The sequence below is a fragment of the Idiotropiscis lumnitzeri genome, chromosome 11, assembly GCF_059441095.1.
Source record: "Idiotropiscis lumnitzeri isolate Australia: NSW breed Sydney's pygmy pipehorse chromosome 11, RoL_Ilum_1.0, whole genome shotgun sequence".
Taxonomy (NCBI): domain Eukaryota; kingdom Metazoa; phylum Chordata; class Actinopteri; order Syngnathiformes; family Syngnathidae; genus Idiotropiscis; species Idiotropiscis lumnitzeri.
Genome location: NC_142401.1, coordinates 9,296,804 through 9,315,236, shown reverse-complemented (window position 1 = coordinate 9,315,236; position 18,433 = coordinate 9,296,804). Strand labels below are relative to the sequence as shown.

General features: G+C 42.4%; 4 protein-coding genes across 5 annotated transcripts in view; 3 read left to right on the top strand and 1 right to left on the bottom strand.

The window, feature by feature from the left end:
• The first annotated feature begins 143 nt into the window (after positions 1-143).
• On the top strand, positions 144-6,209 carry sack1e (scaffolding CK1 anchoring protein E). Of its 2 annotated transcripts, XM_088309191.1 has the most exons (8): positions 144-855; positions 935-1,081; positions 2,664-2,788; positions 2,866-3,294; positions 3,679-3,735; positions 3,866-4,115; positions 4,535-4,759; positions 4,841-6,209. In XM_088309191.1, exons 1-8 carry the CDS (start codon positions 382-384, stop codon positions 5,009-5,011), a joined length of 1,878 nt encoding a protein of 625 aa, XP_088165317.1. In that variant the 5' UTR covers positions 144-381; the 3' UTR covers positions 5,012-6,209. The 2 variants fall into 2 exon arrangements, with proteins under 2 accessions (XP_088165317.1, XP_088165318.1); XM_088309192.1 differs by lacking the exons at positions 4,535-4,759; positions 4,841-6,209 and adding an exon at positions 4,318-4,503.
• A 331-nt stretch (positions 6,210-6,540) lies between these two features.
• On the top strand, positions 6,541-12,290 carry utp3 (UTP3 small subunit processome component). The gene is made up of 16 exons (XM_088309759.1): positions 6,541-6,736; positions 7,551-7,638; positions 8,049-8,093; positions 8,468-8,524; positions 8,606-8,744; positions 8,822-8,890; positions 9,269-9,393; positions 9,489-9,641; positions 9,718-9,789; positions 10,182-10,222; positions 10,314-10,410; positions 10,684-10,821; positions 11,360-11,508; positions 11,586-11,646; positions 11,874-11,981; positions 12,057-12,290. The coding sequence occupies exons 1-16, from the start codon at positions 6,720-6,722 to the stop codon at positions 12,144-12,146; spliced, it is 1,449 nt and encodes a 482-aa protein (XP_088165885.1). The 5' UTR covers positions 6,541-6,719; the 3' UTR covers positions 12,147-12,290.
• On the bottom strand, positions 12,267-15,510 carry ppcs (phosphopantothenoylcysteine synthetase). Its single transcript, XM_088309760.1, has 4 exons — positions 15,370-15,510; positions 13,874-14,405; positions 13,704-13,807; positions 12,267-13,568 (listed from the first exon to the last, which is right to left on the bottom strand). The coding sequence occupies exons 2-4, from the start codon at positions 14,397-14,399 to the stop codon at positions 13,242-13,244; spliced, it is 957 nt and encodes a 318-aa protein (XP_088165886.1). The 5' UTR covers positions 14,400-14,405; positions 15,370-15,510; the 3' UTR covers positions 12,267-13,241.
• Positions 15,511-17,148: 1,638 nt separating this feature from the next.
• Positions 17,149-18,433, top strand: part of foxj3 (forkhead box J3) — a 98,107-nt gene continuing 96,822 nt past the window's right edge. The window contains exon 1 of the mRNA XM_088309610.1: positions 17,149-17,430. The gene's annotated coding sequence lies outside the window, so the exon portion shown is untranslated. The remainder of the gene's footprint in view (positions 17,431-18,433) is intronic.

Sequence of the window (18,433 nt, the reverse complement as noted above, 5' to 3'; positions counted from 1 at the left end):
CGAGTGCGAATGCCGAAGAAATCTGTCAGCGGTGCAGAATTTATGGAATCTGATTACAATGTCACCCACAAGGAGTGGAAGGCTGACTGAGATGACAGGCAAGGGTGGGAACGAGTCAAGCCAGAACCAGAGAGTCACACAAGAGGTGAGATTGACAAAACGACGACGGAAAAATGCTTGAATCTCCTTTATAGCTTTTTGTTTAAGGTCAATATGAGCTGTGGAAGACGGCTGCGTACAAACACAAGTCACGGGACTTCCTCTTCGCAGTCGTCATCGGATGTCTTTCCTGTTAACCATTTGGTCGTCCAGACCAGCACCTCATTGGACTGATGGCTGACCTGAGGCGGGATCTGTAGTTGAGAAACTTTGCATTTCATCATGGAGGCTGCAGCCATGCCGGGCTCTAAGGAGGCCAGTCTGGATGAGAATGCCGTGTTTCTGCCGGTAACGCCATCTTCCCCGGAGTTCCTCTACTCTGAGATCGAGCGCCATTCAATGGAGAAACTCCTGTGTGAAGGTCCCAAAGCCTTTTACAACTCCGTCGGCGCAGGGTTCTTCGGCTCCTTCCTGTCTCCCGATGAGGTGGGCGAGATAACCAGCTGGGTTCAGGACTTTCACTTTACCCCCTTGCAAAAAGAGGAGAACAAAGGGAAAGTCAATCCGGATGCTGCGGACCTCACGTCATCCTACTTCCCATGCCACTCGGACGTACCCGCTCCGCGTTTGGAGCTGGGCTGGCCCGAGGCACCTTGGGTGCGCATGGAAAATGTTGCAGTCTACACAAATCCCCCAGCGGAGGGAGAACCTCCCATTCGAGAGGTCATCCGACGGCATTTGCAGATGGCCAGCCAAGTATGCATACTTTACAAGGACTTTAATTCTTGTTTGGGGAAGAGCTGTTTCCAAGGCAATGTCTTGTTTTACGCTCCAGGTACTTGCCATTGTGACGGACCGGCTGACAGACAGCACTATCATTGCGGATTTACATAACGTAGCATCCAGGGGTGTCCCGGTTTACATCATCCTCAACCAAAGAACTGCGGAGGAGAAGTACACCCTCCATCGGCTGGGACATCCGGTGAGTCGGGCTCGAAAAATTGCAGAAGCGCAAAAGGTTCAAACAAATCTTAGAACTGCTGGAAGTGGTTCAAACTCAAAATGGAATTAAAACTTTATATGCCACATTGTGTGCTTGAGTTATGACATGACGCATACCTTAGTAATCACGGTAACGCCAGAAAAATATTGCAGTTCAACTGGTTGCACAGCATTCAGTACAGTCTTCTTGTTACTGTTGCAGAAGGGACTGAAAATGCTCTTAATGTGAGGACAGAAAGACAAAACAATGATTTGGAACGATACCCACATCATGTTTGAGAGAAATATGATATTTCGAAATTTGATTGTCATCAAGATTGGTAGGGAGTCAGTGCAACCGGTTGTCACCCCTTGACTTGTAATTAAATTGATTGTGCGGTGTAATTGGTAATTATGTCATAAGTGGTTGGTCAAATTAGCATATTAGTAGTTGTCACAACCAGTCCTAAAGTCAGAGGGTTCATTGTGTTCTGTTTCCATGGTGCCTGCCATGTGTTCAAGGCTTAGACCAGGGGTTGGGAACGCCGGCTCCTGGAGAACCATATCCTGCCCGCTTCAGATCACCCTCCACTCTCAAACACCTGATTCAAATTATCAGAACATCACCCAGCAGTGCAGAAGCCTGAAACAATCCTGATTATTTGAATCAGGTGTGTTTGGAGTCGGGTGAGGTGTAAAACAGGCAGGATATGTCTCTCTAGGAACCAGAGTTCCGTACCCCGGGCTTAGACTGATCAGTCTTACACGAGTCATGGGTTGCGCTAACCCAGTATTCTATGGACTATGTATTCATGCAGTGTTCTACGTCAGCAGGACTTATTTTCCTGTGTTTGTCTGGTTCTTTGTATCTAGAACCATATTTTCCTGAGGTGAGGTGTTCCCAATGTCTCATATTCCAAAAATTCAATGTTGGGACCCATAATTTTAAGTGACAAAATCCCCAGGAATCCCTGTGTCCTGGGTTACACGTTCCCAGGGTTGAATGCATGCATTCAAGACCGAGACAGACCAGGGTCCAACCCACTATTCTGTGTACTCCTAAACCTTTATCTCAGGAATTCTTTTTTTTCCCCATTGACCAAATAATTCCAAGACGTCGACTATACTTGGGTCGGACGTGTCTGAATTTCAAAAGGTTCCATATGTCCTGTGTGACATGTTCCATGACATCAGTATTCCACATACCCATGTTCTCAGGACCTTCTTATTTTTCATACTCATTGAGTACCATGTCTTCCATATTGTCAGGGCGCCCATCGTCTCTTAAGTCAATTATCTTCCTAAGTTCCAATGATCCAAATGTCTCATACTGGAATGAATCCATACTGCCAAATACAAAGGGTTTTTTGTTTTCATGGCCCAACAGCATGTTCACAGGAAGCTGGGGTCTCTCCCAGCCCACATCCTAAATCTTTTATTAGCCAATCGCAGGGCACATACCGTAAAGAAGAGACGGACAATCATCCACATTCACTTCACCAGGAACGTCAGACATGTGTATTACTCCATTATAGCCACCTGCCAAAGTTCCTTAATATTATGTTTCTCCTTCTGAATTGCAGAACATTAGGGTCCGTGTTCTTGGAGGCAAAAGTTTCTGTTCAAGGACGGGAAAGATGATGGTTGGGGAGTTGAAAGACAAATTCATTCTGGTGGATTTGGATACAGTCATTCATGGTAGCTACAGGTAAACAGTCATGTCAAAAAAGGTCTTTAGTTCTAACAGCTGATGATGTTATAACAAGTTGTCTTGATCCTCGACAGCCTCACGTGGACTGATGCTCACTTACACCGCCATCTCGTCACTGTTGTCACCGGATCGGCTGTGGACAGATTTGACAAAGAGTTCCGGACCCTGTTTGCAGAGTCCGCCCCGGTTCCCAATCTCTGGCAGTACGCCGTTCCTCACGTGGAAATGACTAAGCAACAAAAAGACTTCAGAGACCCCAGCCCTCCAAGACACTTCCACGTGAAAGAAGAGATCCCCAACCCTCCTTCGCCACCGACGGACTCCCATCTGGACTGGGAGGCCATGGGCGTTATCCACAGAGCAAGCTTCCTGGAGAGTCCGTTTGAAGAAGACGGAATTGTGGCAAATGAAACAGCCTTGCCGACTCTTATGCAAGTTGATAAAAACACACCAGCCCTCGATGCTGTTCCTCAGAATGGATACAAGCCTATGACCACAGGAAGGTACGAACACCCTCGATGAGATGATGTTCATGTTGTTTTGGACCTGTACTTCAAAATGTCCTGTAGGGCTGAACTCTATCTCAACCCCAACCATAACCTAGTACAAAACCTTCAAGCAGTCCGAAACCCAATCCCTAACCTTAACCATTACCCAAATCTAATAGTGAAGTGTGAGTAGTAGAAGTGAGTCAAATTTCTGTTGCATATTGATGTTTAGTTGACTACCTTAAAAAATTGTTTATAATTATTGGAAATTATCATTAATATTTTATTTATTTATTTTTCATTTTATTTTTTTATTTTTGCACCCAATATGATTCATGATTCTGATGTATGAATGTGTGACACCAATCTTGACTGATGCTTTTTTTTTTCACCTAATAGGGTATGGGACAGCTCACCAATGACAAACAATATGCCAGACAATGCAAAAATTTCAAAGTGAGTTTTTTCTATGTGAATTTTTTTTTATATAAAAATGAGCTTTTCTCCCAATATTTTAATGTTAAAAGACAACACAAGAAGGGAACATACTGAAATCATTTTCTAACATTACTTCCTTCATTTCCAGTTGGACAGAACATCAGAAAGAACAAGTCGCATCCCGGCAGTTATCCAAAGAGAAGATAAACAACGTGGATGACAGAGCATTGTCGGCATGGCGTGACAACAGAGACGGTGGCGAAAGCGACTTGAGGCAAAATGAGTTTTTATTTTCCTCGATGAGGGAAAAGCAGCGTACAAGCCCGGATCCCGGTGTGAAAGAAGAGAGCGGCTTCGACGACATCAGCTCCAGCATCGAAAACATTGCCGCCTCAAGAGTAAGGATATGATGAGTTTTCCAAATTGGAGCTCTATGCCCAAAATGGGTCACAGGCCAGTTTGTATTGGGACAATGATTGATTCTCATCAATTTGGTGCACAATTTTATGGATTAAGTTTTTTTGACACATGAATTTATTCGATCAATAGATGAAAGTTAAGCAGGGCAACTTTCTGAGAATTTAAAATTGGTGTGGGTAGTCAATAGAGAGAACCAGGCAGTGTAAGACCTTCTTGGAATTGTCATCATTATTATCCATGTGCCACTGGGAGGAGGTCCCGAGGACGAGAGACGATGTCTCCCGGCTGCGGAGAGGGAAGTCCGGCCCCCCACTGCAACCCGACCTCGTTTAAGCGCAAGACAATTCCGATTTTTAGTCTCAAATTTTGACATTTATTTGAATGTTTCTGCTTGTAGAAGCCCTTAATCTTGAGGGTGCCGCAGTCAGAGAGCTTCAACTCTTTGAGCGACCTCATGAAGAGGTTCACACCTCAGAAAAACAAGGCGGAACTCTTCAGAAGAGGCTGCGGGACCAACATGCCAGAGATGACCCAGTCCATGATGGACCTCCGCGGGGATGCATCCAGCGTGGACCCAGCTCCAGATGAGAGAAGATTGTCCGTACCGAGGCTCAGTTCCAACGTAAGTCCTTGCTGGTAGATTTTATTGCAGTGCTAATCATGTGACCTCATGTGATAAAAATCCATGGTTTTTTTTTCCCAGTGTTATGACCCGGACCAAATGACACCGGGTTTAATCCTGATGAAGAGGAGGAACAACGCAATTAAGTCAGCCCTGCAAAGAGTTTCACAAGCCACTAAGCCCAGACCTCGCAGCTTCGCCTTGGATTTGAGCTGGAAGCCTCTCAAGGAAAGAAAAGGGGAAGAGGAATGAGTGGCCGCATTGTATAACAAAGCTCTCTCCGTCTTGAAAGGAACTAGAAAACCTCTGTTACCTCTGTAGTATTAAAACACCCGAACAAGAAAAAAGGCTGACTCTAATCAAGAAATATATCGAGTTTATTTTGTGGATTAGTATTTAGAAAGTCTCCCTCACAGTTGTGAGGTTCGGACTTGGACTCTCAGTTTCAGCCGTCACGTTGCCGTTTTCATGTTCTCCCTGTGCATGCGTCGTTTTTTTTTCCCAGATAGTCTGTCCTCCTGCCACAGGCTAAAAACATGCATGTTGGGTAAATTGCAAACTCTTACATGTGCCCTGTGATTGGCTGCCGACCAATTCAGGGTGTTCCCCGCTTCTTCCATCCAAAGTCAGCTGGGAGAGGCTCCAGCTCACCTGCGACTTTAATGAGGGCAAGTGATTTCTTTTTCTTGTATTAACTGCACCATGTCAAATGTTGCGGTTCTGTTTGAATATATGTGACTATTTTAACTACGTGAAGTTTGTAAGTCCTCTGTGTAAAACGCTATCTAAATAAAAATGTCCTTAACTATAGAAAATGGGTCAATGGATTGAAGTTGATTGCAGCACTGTGCGTGAGATTAAACCCTCAGCTCTCATTTTGTCCAGGTAGTACAGCTTCCGCCCACATTCCCAAAACATGTGTGGCTCACTGAAGAACGTAAATTGCGCATCGGAATGTATGTACTATGTGCGATTGAATGATTGTGCTGTGCTGTATGCGGATGCCTGGTGAGGAATCCAGAGTGCACATTGCTTTTCTTGGAAGTACTGTACAAAATGGATAAGTGGAAGAGGCCATAACGTCACACAAGAAGCCTGGAGACAGTTGCGAGGTAGACATGTTAACCGCTGTGCTTCCTACATTGAAAATATTTCTTTTGAAATTCTCTTCATACTCCCCACAAACGACCGCGAGCGAACTGCAGGCTTGAGTTGACAATCCTGTCTGACACGAGGCCGTCTGAGGCAGACGTGCTAACCAGTCGTGCCCTTTAAGATTAGCAATTCATCCATTCATTATCCAAGGAGTAATGGAGCCGATCCAAGCCATTTTCGGTCAGTAGGGCGCGGGGGGGATACACCCTGAACTGGTTGACAACCAATGGTTGCCACACAACGACAAAACAACAATTCATCACACCTAGGGGCAATTTTGAGTCCAATCAACCTACCATGCAAGTCTTTGGAATGTGGGAGGAAACTGGAGTACCCGGAGAACATACAAACGCCACACAGAAAGGCCGGAGATGGAATCAAACCCTGCACTTCTGCACTGTGAGGCCATCGTGTTACCAGTCTTCCTCTGTGACGCAAGATTTTGTACAGCAACAGAGACCGTGGATGTGTAGATGTATAAATGTATTTTCCTCATTTGTTTAAACGTTCACATCACATTTTCCCCACTTAGTTCCCCACTAGTTTAGGTAATTTTAAGCAGATGCAGTTCTCGCTTTCTACCACTTACTGAGTGGCGCTGTTCTTGTAATCGTTCACGTCGCAATTCAATAAGATGCTGAAGAAGAAGAGTTTGCGGAAGCACATGTTCAGACCGGAGCAATGTGATCAATGTTTACTACTTGGGCTGATTAGGATTCGAGTCGCGTAACGAGTCACTTGTTCTAAACATAATTACTGTTTTTTTTGGTCTCGTTTGTCGGATGCTGTATTAAATTCCTGCACAATGGTTCGAGCATTGAGGTGAGTCTGGCTAATGATAGCTAACATCAGCGTGAAGTTACGTCTTCGACAAACGGTAACACGTTATAACTTTTTTAATCATTGTTTGTCTCAAACGGTGATGAACTTAACTCGTACATTCGGTAATCATCTTATATTTTAGTCGACTGTATTTCTTAACACGTCAGTCGACTAAATCTTGAGAAAATTGGTTGATGAATAAGTCTTCAAAGGTGAGGCATCGCTCTCTGAAGGTTTTTTAAAATCAGAATATATTTTATTCCTCCACATAGTAAATTAAATTTGCCACCCTGTCTGTTTTATCTATATAATCATCTATCCAGTATTTGTCAATTTGACTATATAGCAGTACGCCCAGTTATATTCTTTATCCTCTGTGAGGAGTTGATACGAGGAGTTGATAACCTATACTCAAAAGATGTAGTTATCAGTCTCTTTGTCCAATACTGCTTCAAGGTGGGCAGTTTTCAATTCTATTTATATGTAATTCTGTGTATGTTTGTATGAAGCCAGTGCAGCTTTACTTATATTATTCACTTTATGCACAAGATAACTCATTGTGCTTGACGTAATTACAACATTGTAGTTATGACTAGATCTCTTTTGTTTAGTTATTGTTTTCAGGAGTGATTGTAAGTTTCTTTAGGAAAACGAGGACAAAAATAATTCCTCAGCCAAATCACCACTGACACCGTTTGCGCAGTTGGTATCTATTCAAAACCAAAGTCTGTGTTTTATAGTCACTTCATCTTGTTTGTATTGCTGGCATGCGTTCATGAGTCCTCTCCTTTCTCCGTTGTCTTTCTTTAAATAGGCGTAAAAAGATCCCGAGGCCCGTTAAAAAGCAACAATATGATGAAGGTGACCCAGAGGGTTACAAAAACGTGGCTGACCCTGATAAAGTAAGTCGTTTTTTTCTGTGTGTTTTGACGACTATTTTGAATATTTATCGTGACTGTTTATATATGGGTTTGATCACAAGTGAAAGTTGGAATTTGTGATTGAGGCTGTTGATTTAGTCTTAACTAGTTTGTTGTCTAATGCCAAAGCTCAAACTACTCAAGTTTTTTTTTGTGGTTGTTCACAACTCTTTTTTTTTTTCTTCAATAAACTATTGGTAACAGTTTGGGGTGAACACGCCACAAAATGAATGAACACAGAGAATCGGGAGGTAGTAAATAGAGTTTTTCATAAGAGCATTTACTGGTCCATCCGCCATGATTTCCCGCGTGTACTTTCTTTAAATTTGTATAATATATGAATGAAAATAAATTTTTGTATTAATCTTGCAATGTTAAATTTCTCATTTCAGAACACCAGGGACAAAATTGATGAGTTTCACGATGAGAAGATTGAGGTAAGTTTTTAATCTTGTCATCTTTTCATGATTCCAATGTTCTATAAAATGCAGCTAATTGTTTGATTTAATCTATCTCTTAATTTCGTAAAATGTGTAATTTTAGAAGGTCGAAATACCTTCATCAATAAATTGATTATCTTTAATCTAGAGGCTGATTTATTTATTTATTTTCATTTTTCCAATTTATAGAAAAAGTAGAAACGTTGGCATTTGTGTTTGAACTCTTCAACTTATTATTGGAACACGATTGCTGATGTTTATGGACTACTTTATGTTCATTTTTGACTGTTAATGATTTGTTTTTAATCATCTGTGTATGTTTTTTTATTACTAGTTTTTAACTGTTCATATTTTTGGACTTTTCCTCACAGAAACTCCTCGCCAGTGGCGTTAAGTTGCAGAGCGATGAGGAGGAGCAGGATGATGAGGTTTGATCCAGTTTTCCTTTTGGAGTTCATCATTAACTCATGAGTTCAACTTCCGAAGGAAAGTTATGCTCATTTCTGTAGGAGGAAGTGATGGCCTTGGATTATTCTGAAACGGATGACGACGACGATGATCAAGATGATGATGAGGAGGAGAAGGAGGAGGAGGAGGAGGACGAAGGCACTGACATGGAGAGTGATCTTGAGGGGAAGAAAGAGGAAGGTGAGCCGTGAGTCTGCCAGGTTCTGAGGCTGGTGCACTTTAAACTTGCTTTACATTATTTGTATTGTCTTCCTCAGAGCTTCCCAATGATCTTGCATGGGGCAACAAGAAGAAGATGTTCTATGACTCCGACTATGTGGCTACAAGTGAGCAGACTGTATTTCTTTATTTTGTGGCGAGGGGTGTTTACAATAATAAATGAAATTAAAATCACATTGCAATGTAGTCCATGGCAAATTTCAAACCTCAAAGGCTGCAATTAATAAAAAAACAGAAAAAATTTAATTTTGGTCATCTTTATTTATTTGTTATAGGCTTATACTGTATGTATATTTTCTGTTGCTGTTGGTTGGAATCCCTGTGCTAAAAAAAAAAAAACCCAGCAGCTTTTTTGAGTTCTCGGGCACCGTTTGATTCAAGTTCTATTATTTATTACATTGCTAATATTGCACATTCCCGTCAACATAATACTACCCAAAAAATACATCCACTGTGCCTAACATGTTTCCGTTGTATGTTGACAGAGAAAAAGTCGCACAATGAGTTGGTAGCCGAGGAAGAGGAGGAGGAGGAAGAAGAAGCCAAGAAAATCCAAAAACGTTTGGCAGAACATCTCAGCGAGGAGGATTACGACTTAAACTTTTTCCAGGTATTTATAAGATCATGCTTCACCCGCCACGAAATGCTCACCTGTTTGCACAATGAACTTATTTCTTTGTTTCTTTCATGTGGCGCCACATAAAGGAGTTTGCTCCAGAGGAGCAGACCGAGTCGACAGTTGTAGAAAAGGAGAAGATCGTCAAGGACTTGAAGCAAATGTCCCACAAGGAGAAAATGAAACTGCTCAAGAAAGAGTCGCCCGAGTTACTTGAACTCATTCAAGACTTCAAAGAAAAGGTACACAGACAAAGAGCGAGCTGCTTACCAAAAGCAACAAATGAAATGGATGCTAAATGGAATTGTTGATGTGCAGCTTACAGAAATGAAGGACCAGCTGCAGCCACTCATGCAGATGGTCGAAAATGGAAAGATCCCACCGGGAAAGGTGACCTATTTCACCTTTTTATTGATCGTCTAATCAACGTGTGTGTTCTGCGGGATACTTTGATGCAGATGCTACTAGTTTCTGTCTCGTCTTGCTATTGCTTTTTTTCATGCACTTGAGGCTCAGCTAACACAAGTAGAAGCAATGCTTGAGCTCCACTCCCAGTTGTCATGGTAACCAGTGTACCATATGCAGCAAGACAAAAAATATGCAGTGCAACGTGTTCTGTAATTCTTGATCCCGGGGGTATAATGGTGAAAGCATGGATATGTTCTAAAAGTGAACATGTGGAAACAATGCTCAGTCTCATTTGAAAGGCATTCATTTAAGACAAGGCTGTCTAGTTACGTCATTTCTTCCACTGAAACAATTCTACCTTCTGTTTCCAAAAGGGTGCCGACTACCTGAGGACAAAACACCAGCTTTACCTCAAGTGAGTAACAACAGTAATTTCAAACTGTGACGTTCACGAGTGAAGGAGTCTCAATTGCCAAATCCTGAACTTCTAACACTTTCCATTTCAGTTATTGTACAAACATCAGCTTCTACCTGGTGCTCAAAGCCAAACGAATCCCCGCTCACAACCATCCGGTCATCGAACGACTGCTCACTTATAGAAATGTAAGTCTTTACAGATTCATTCATGCATGGTGTGATAATGAGTTGATCACGATTTAATTTTTGTCCTAACTTTCAAATAGTGAATCAAAAGCTGCTTAACATTTCAGCACTGACCCAAATTGAATCATGTTGTGGTATCTAAAGCTGATGTTCAAGATGGAGTTTGAGCATTTGAACAAAAACTGTTCAACATTGCCCTGGGAAAATTGGGATGAGGACCGTTTCAATTTCTAAATGAAAAGTAATCTATTACCTGTGTCTTCCTGACTGCAGCTCATCAATGAACTGAGCTTAGTTGATGCCCGTCTGGCACCGCAGTACAGCAAGCTGCTGGCTGCTCAGGAGGACGACGAGATCACCAATAGACCAGCGGCTGAGAAGAAACGTGCTGTATCCAACAAAAAAGACAAGGTAAAAAAAATCGAAGCTAATAGACTCTATGAACACACCATATCCACGTTTTTGGTATGACGGCATGCTGACCTGCGGATAACCCAACACACAGGGAGAACAATGACAGCTTGAAACCCTTGGAATGACATTGTTGACTATTACCTTTCTAATTGTTCCAGTTATTCAAGTGTCGGTAAAGCAATCCAAGCATCTGTATCTGATGTAATGAGCCATTCACAGATTTACAACACAAGGTCAAATACCAGCCTGCTCACCTCAAAATTAGCTGCAGGGGCTATTGCTTCATCTTTTAAAAAAAAATGAAAATAAAAAAAATCATATTTGATGACACATCAGCCCTGAAAAGTATCAGGCCCGAACTATTGAATATACCTATTACACAAGTCCACCAGATGGTGCCCCAGTAACTTGAAACAAGTGAAGACTTGTGACCATCTCTACACTTTCCTCCGGATATGTTTGATGTGCTGCCATGCATATGGTCCATTACTTGCGGTTAATGCAGATGCTAATGAGGGCACATTTGTGGACACAGGATTCCAGCAAAGTGGTGCCAGCGACGGTCGCTGCCTCTGACTCGGACCTGGATGAGGAGGCGGCTCTGCAATTCTACAGAGAAGTAGAGGAAAGGATGAAGTTGAAATTGAAATTGAAGAGGAAGCGCCAACTACAAACAACTGAAGAGTGAGTAGATTTTGAACTCAGGATGTAAAAAAAAAAAAAAAAAATCAACGTTTTCTTTATTGTTGACATTGTTGCAGGGTGAAAGATGTGGATGAGGAAGAGTTAGACTCAGAGGCGAAGAGAGGCATTACGTATCAGGTAAGTGAGGGCTGCAACTCATCGAAGAACTCATATAATTCAATTACATAAAAAGCCAGTAAACAAAATCTCATTTCATTTATCCACAGAGGACCAATGTTGCTGCCGTTGTACACGTCACTGTTTAGCAAAAAAGATCCGATTACTCAATTTGTCAAAGGGATGATCCGAAGAATACAAAATGATCTCAAACAAATCCTAATTTTGTGCCCCGACCCTTGTCTTAGATGGCCAAGAACAGAGGACTCACTCCTAAGAGGAAGAAGATTGACCGCAACCCTCGAGTCAAGCATCGGGAGAAGTTCAGGCGGGCTAAGATCCGCAGAAAGGGCCAGGTGTGTATTAACTACACGTGAAGTTAGTTCCAGGGTATGCTTTTGTTATACGTCGACTGGTTGTGTGTTTATTAGGTCCGTGAAGTTCGGCGGGAGGAGACGAGATACAGCGGAGAACTGTCCGGTATCCGTGCAGGAGTCAAGAAGAGTATCAAACTCAAGTAACAAAAGGAAACACCCCATTGTGCTACAAAGCTTTGTCTCGTGCGATGAGCTTACGCTGTTAAAAAGACTAACCGTGTTAAATCAGAGTTTCATAAAAATACTGACATCATGCAAAGTGAATAAACTTTTTACAGTCTTTAATAAGTTCTTGAATAGCAGGTTTAAAACATTGTTAGAAACAACATTGAAATTATAGAATGTCAATCATTGAACATTTCAATTATTTTTTTAAAGTTGTTAGAGATTTGGGACATTTTTCAAGTAAAACTTATTTTCTCAGATTGTGTCATATGAGAACAAAGTGCGAGAAATAATGATACATCTGCAATGTGCTCATTTTATACATGGGTTGTAACAAACTGATTTTTAAACTTGCTCAGCAACAAAAAGTAATTAAGTGCGTGCAGTGTGGGGTTCAGATTTGATCAAGCCATGTCGGCTGTAAAAAAAGAAAATAGATCCAACGTTAAAATGATCACAATCTTTGCCTCTTAAAGGGGAAGTCAAGTTCAAAATTTTCTTTCCAATTATATTTTATATGCGCCTCCACTAGTCTAAATACGACATTCTGATTAATATTGCATTTGTGGAATATGAATTAAGTAGAAAAATCCACCTTTTTTTTTTAACAGTCCTTGCCATTTTGTGACTTGCTGTCAACTGGAAATGACATAAGTGCCGAACGGCTCATGGTGCGATCATCACGACCAAACCCAGAAAATAGATGAGCAGTGATTGGTTGTTAGCTGAGCCATGTGATGTCATTTTGAGTCAACAGCAAGTGGCAAAATGGCCGCTCCTTGAGATGGATAAAAATTGAGCGATTGTGCTGCTTAACGAATATTGCAAATACATAATATTAATCAGAATGCCATGTTTAGACTTGTCAGGGCGCATAAGACAAATTATTGTAAAGAAAAGTTTGGACTTGACTTCCCCTTTAAGTCCGGTAACTTGTTTAGGCCTCAAACTAAATAATTTGGCTCCTTAACATCCATGATTCTTAAACACGTTTATACAAAAATTTCATGATTTTTTTGCGATCAAATAATGAAACTAAGAATCAAGACATGCAGGTAATGACAGGGATGGCGGTTAGCCCGCTTGTTGTTCAATGAAGCGCTCATGCGCCGCTGTCAAATTCGTCACGATCCTCTCCTCGATCTCCACCTGGTTGTCGACGTCCTCCTTGGAGAGGACCACCTCGTGCTGGCTGTTGGGCGTCACCACCACCACATGGCCACGCCGCGAGTCCAGCACGTTGGCGACCACCGCCTGGTGCCTGTACGTGTCCAGCGCTCGTCGGGCCTTGTCCAGCAGGATGGCGGCGTCAGTTTCCAATTTGAAGGATATGACAAAGGCCTGCGGCGCCCAGTCTTTCACCAGCGGGGACAAAATTTTGGGCACCATCTTCAAGCTTAGCTGCAGGCAGGTAAGGATTCATTGTTGAGATTTTTAAATAGCCCACATTAGCTTAGCTTCAGCGAGGTTCACACATACAGATCTTTAACATCTTAACTCATTTTTAAAATGTAAGATAGGATAATTATGGCTCACTTGAAGCGGTCCGTTGGAAGACTGGATTTTGTGCTCTGGCATGTCACAGGCGGGGATGTAGAAATCCGACACAGCCGCCGCCAAGTAAAACATGGCCTTTGATCCTGAAATACAGAAGTCTGTTAGAGACATTCTAAATACGAGCTGATGCTACAGGCTTTCACGTCTACCGATGGCGCTGAGGGCCTGCGCTGATGCCTTGAGGAGGTGCAGATAGTCAGACAGAGTGCTGAACTCGATGGGGAGCAGAAGTTGGGCATCTGTGACTTCCTGATACTTCTTCAGCACTTTGGCGATGTTAGGCAACACCTGTGGGTTCACCACCACGCGGTCCGGTTCTTGAGCCCCACTTGAGAACTGCAAGGCGTCCAGCATGTTGAGTGAGGAGAATGTGCGAGCGTACGGGTAGAGTGAGCGATGTCTGTGCAAGAAGATGACGGCGTAACCCGCATCCAAGAAGTACTCTGCGGACTGCGCTCCCCTCCTGCCGCTGCTGAAATTGTCCAGGAAGCGAACAGTACGCGACTCCAGCGGGACTTTGGTGCCACCCGATGTGATGAGGACCACGCGGCGGCCCGCCTCAAAGTGGAGCCTGGCGAAGGCGGTCATCTTTTCCCGAACCTCGTCCACATGGGAGGGAGCAGCGAAGTCTTCGGCCAGCTTGCCATCGATGGAAGAACCTCTGGGTTCTGCCATGGCTGGCTGAGAGGGAGGCGGCACACGGATGGGAAAGAATGTGAAAGATAATTATCAAGGTACAGCATGTCACTTGTCACCAGGGTCGGCAATGTATTTTATTTATTATTTTTTTTATTAATTTGCCTGTTTGACTAAGTAGTGATTGATTTATTTGCTGGTATTTCATTGTATTACTGATTAATATTTGTCTTAAATTGTTAATCATAATGCAACCTGTGTGGTGTGTGTTCAAAACTCTTTCATTGTACACTTGTAACATCCTAACGCCCCCCTACCCCAAAGAATTGTGATCATGTAGAAAAAGACGTAAATTATTTGTTTTAAATTGGTGCCCATTTTCTGACATTCTATGGACTAAACCAGTATATGACGATCAATTTATGTTCGTGCATTTTCAGTGTTAAGACATTTTTAAATAAAAGGATCTAACGACATAATTGTAAGTGTACAGCACTCTGGTCACGTTTAAAATATGTTTGTTTGTATGTATGTCTTTCTTTTGTAAATTGACACTAAAATGCAAGTGATTAGTGCAATATGGTGTTAATCAGCAATTTGTTGCTAGTATTCGTCAAGAAATGTAAAGTCTATAAATTGATAATAAATTGTCTACACCGAAGGAATGTAAAATATCTATTGAATATAAGTTTCTATGCGTCAGTTTGTGCTCTAATTTCCCGCTAATTTTTATTGCATTGTATGGAAAGCGCTTTGATACAGCTCCAGCTGTTGTGAAATGCGCTGTATAAATAGTTGTATTGTATTGTGTAATATTTGCTGCGAAGTTAAACTAAGTCACCCAATCACTTTCATTTCCATTTCTCGCCCAGCCAGAGGACAGAAATGACAAAACCCAGAGCTGTCACCTAAAGCTGTCACTTTTGCACGAACAAAAGTTTGTCAGCGACTTCCTCATGTGTCCGTGTGGTCACCGTAATTTAATTATTGTGGGGAAAAAAAGTCTTACATTTAGAGTCCAAGGTGTGAAGAAAACGTCCAGAACAGAACGCCGAACCGAGGACCGCACTTCCTAGAATTGAAGATTCCTCTTCTTCGCTTTATTTATAAACACACTAGTGCCCCTAAATGGATATCTGTGGTACTACCACCACTACATAATGCTGGATGGATGAATAGAAGTCAACACGCTCCTGTTTAAATGCCTTTTTTTGTGAAATAAAAATAATAACACCAAGATAACTAATTACAAAACAGTTCCCAAAGGACCTTATATAGAGTGTACAAATATGCTTTTAGTTAAATTATTTTGAGAGGGTTTTTTTTGTCGTGAATTGTTTTTATTGGGAAAGTGCAATTTTTTTAACTTTGATATTTATTGACCTTTATAAATTCTTAACGGGCTGTGAAGAAGAAAAATGAAAAGAAAGTGAGAAAAAGAAAAAAGTAACACAGCAACATCATGGTAGTTACATTTGAGCGCATATCAGTTTCCCTTCCTCTTCTTTTTTTATGTTAATCGTTATTCACCGTTGAGTTCTTGAACATAGTCCATTTTCCCAATTTCTGGTCTCGTTGAGTATCCTGCAGTCTCATACGGAAAGTCATCATCTTCATCACCATTATCCGGCTTTCCTCAACAATTGTCATCCATTGATCTTGGTTAGGTGGTTCCACATTACACTAGCTTCTAGTAATGGCTTTTTATATGCCACTAATAGTATATTCACCAGATATTTATCTCCATCATATAGCCATTCTTTGCTGAAGTCATCCATATAAATTTGTTTACAGTTGAAAGGAACATAGTAATTCAATATATTTTGCACAGACACAGCACGTTTTGAGGAAGTGACAAAGGCTCTATAGTTTGAAATTTGATGTTAAATTAATCGTATATGTTGTTAAACTCTTTTTTTTTCCACGAAGAAAATCGGTGGTAAAATGTAAGGTTTTCTTTGTGCAGTGTATATTGGTGAGACTTTTTAATCTATGTTTTAATAGTACCAGTAATTAATCAACAGGGGACGCTGTTGCATTGCTGAATAATGTAGACTGGCTGTCGCAATCATTTTCTTCACTCTACAAAGAAGTCACCTAGCCAGTTTGTGCACGGATATTAATAGTTTCCTATTTCTCAATTAAGCGTCCACTAATCACAGTAAATATACAACTGAACACTCCGTCAGATGAATAACAATGGTACAGGAAATAGTGACATTTTTTTCATTTGTGTATGTGTATTCATAGCTTATTTTTCTTTTTACAGATGTGATTTAGGACTTATTATTAACATTGATTTTCTATTTTTTAACCATGCTTAAACGTTTTAGTTATTGATGAGCAGTGGCAGTAATAAATGTGTGCTCCCAGAACTACGGTAGTTATTAAAACTTGTAAAATTAATTAATGCATTATTTGATTGAAATATGAAACTTTATTAAAGCAACAAAGCTTAGAAAACAATCAAGTATGGCATACGCCTCATTATATTATTCACCCATACAGTACAAACATACAGTACATGTATAGATGAATAAATATATAAAATAAATATATACATATACATAAACGGTATATTATATTAATGTGATTTTAGTACTCATTTGTATATGAAATTACTAATAAAGTATTTCCTAAAAAAATCTCATTTATTAATTCGCACTATTTTTTTATAGCGGTAGTGACGGCGACCGGGATAGAGGGGTGAGAGGGGGGGGGTGGTAGGACAACAACCGTTCTTGCGCGTCGACGTTCGTCAGAAAGTAGATCCGGCTAGTGCGCGGAGAGTCCCGGATGTTGGCTCGGCCGCTGAGCGAGAGGCGAAGCGGGGAGAAAGCAGGCTGAGATAGAGAAGCAGTGAAGGGACGCCACGGCACGGCAGGCACACCGGCGAACCTTCGGCGGCTCTTTACCCGTGACGACAAGCGTTCGACCGCGCGGGGGACACGCTCGGGGAACCCGCCGGGCCACAGGAGGCGGACGGCGTCAGAAGGCGGGAGCAGTTAAGTGCGAAACTAACGCGAGGATTACGGAGACCACCGTCAACATCAGCCTCTCCCCCCACAGAGTAAGTGAGCTACTCGGACATGCAAGTTGAACTAGGGCCCGAGAAATGGACGACTTTTTGTCGGGCAAAGTGTGCTGCGTTCAAGTTCTCACACCGAGTAGGGAGGAGGGGCGGGGGGTTGAACCCGGCGCGCAGGCCCTGGTTGACAGCTTTCCGCTCGCCGTGGCAGGGGGCGCGCGTAGGGTGGCTAGGCGGGGGGAGACACCCTCTTTTCTGGGTGTATTGTAGTGACGTACCCCAGCTCTCTCTCACAGCTAGGCTAGCTGTTTGGTATGCGTGTGCACTGTGCAGTAGGAAATGTGTGTGCGTGTGTCTCTTCGTCCTAATGCGTGTGTGTGTGTGTGTGTGCGACCGCGCGCCTGTGTGTGTGATTTGGCTTTCCTGCGTGCCCTGGTTGCATTTGACTCACAGCTGTTGCAGTGTGTCCCCCCCCTCCCTCACTGTCAATCGTCTACTCCTCGCACACCGCCATTGAATTCCTCCCGAACATAAATATACTCATACTTGTGCTCCGAGGCTCAACAAGTGCAGCATATGCAACCCGGCGCCCGGCCACTACATTAGGTACACACGTTCGGCCTCATAAACGCGAGAGCTGGACCCCCCCACCCCCTAAAAAAAATAATAACAATGCTGTTTGAATTTACATTAGGAGCGTGTCACCCCCATGTGCATGTTAATATCGAGGTGTCCTCGATTTACGATAGCCTCGGTCCTACAGCGTCGAATCTGTACTGAAGTTGCAACAGTGTCTGAGAAATTATCAGGTGTGCCGCAAGAATTTCCATCCATCCATTATCTGTACCGCTTCTCCTCACGAGGGTCGTGGGGGCAGCAGGCGGGTTACACCCTGAACTGGTTGCCAGACTCAGACTCATACCATGGGCAATTTAGAGTGTCCAATCAACCATGCATGTTTTTGGAATGTGGGAGTAAACCGGAGTACCCGGAGGAAACCCACGCAGGCACTGGGAGAACTTGCAAACGCCACAGCCTGAATCAA

Bases quoted from the DNA above. Each gene is read 5' to 3' on its own strand.
- sack1e (XM_088309191.1), top strand. From the start codon at position 382: ATGGAGGCTGCAGCCATGCCGGGCTCTAAGGAGGCCAGTCTGGATGAG. The intron at 1,082-2,663 runs GTGAGTCGGGCT...TCTGAATTGCAG, and splicing joins TCCATCGGCTGGGACATCCG to AACATTAGGGTCCGTGTTCT. The intron at 4,760-4,840 runs GTAAGTCCTTGC...TTTTTTTCCCAG, and splicing joins TACCGAGGCTCAGTTCCAAC to TGTTATGACCCGGACCAAAT.
- utp3 (XM_088309759.1), top strand. The intron at 8,745-8,821 runs GTGAGCCGTGAG...TGTCTTCCTCAG, and splicing joins TGAGGGGAAGAAAGAGGAAG to AGCTTCCCAATGATCTTGCA. The intron at 10,411-10,683 runs GTAAGTCTTTAC...TCCTGACTGCAG, and splicing joins GACTGCTCACTTATAGAAAT to CTCATCAATGAACTGAGCTT.
- ppcs (XM_088309760.1), bottom strand. From the start codon at position 14,399: ATGGCAGAACCCAGAGGTTCTTCCATCGATGGCAAGCTGGCCGAAGAC. The intron at 13,808-13,873 runs GTAGACGTGAAA...TCTGTATTTCAG, and splicing joins GCAGGCCCTCAGCGCCATCG to GATCAAAGGCCATGTTTTAC. The intron at 13,569-13,703 runs GTGAGCCATAAT...ACCTGCCTGCAG, and splicing joins CTTCCAACGGACCGCTTCAA to CTAAGCTTGAAGATGGTGCC.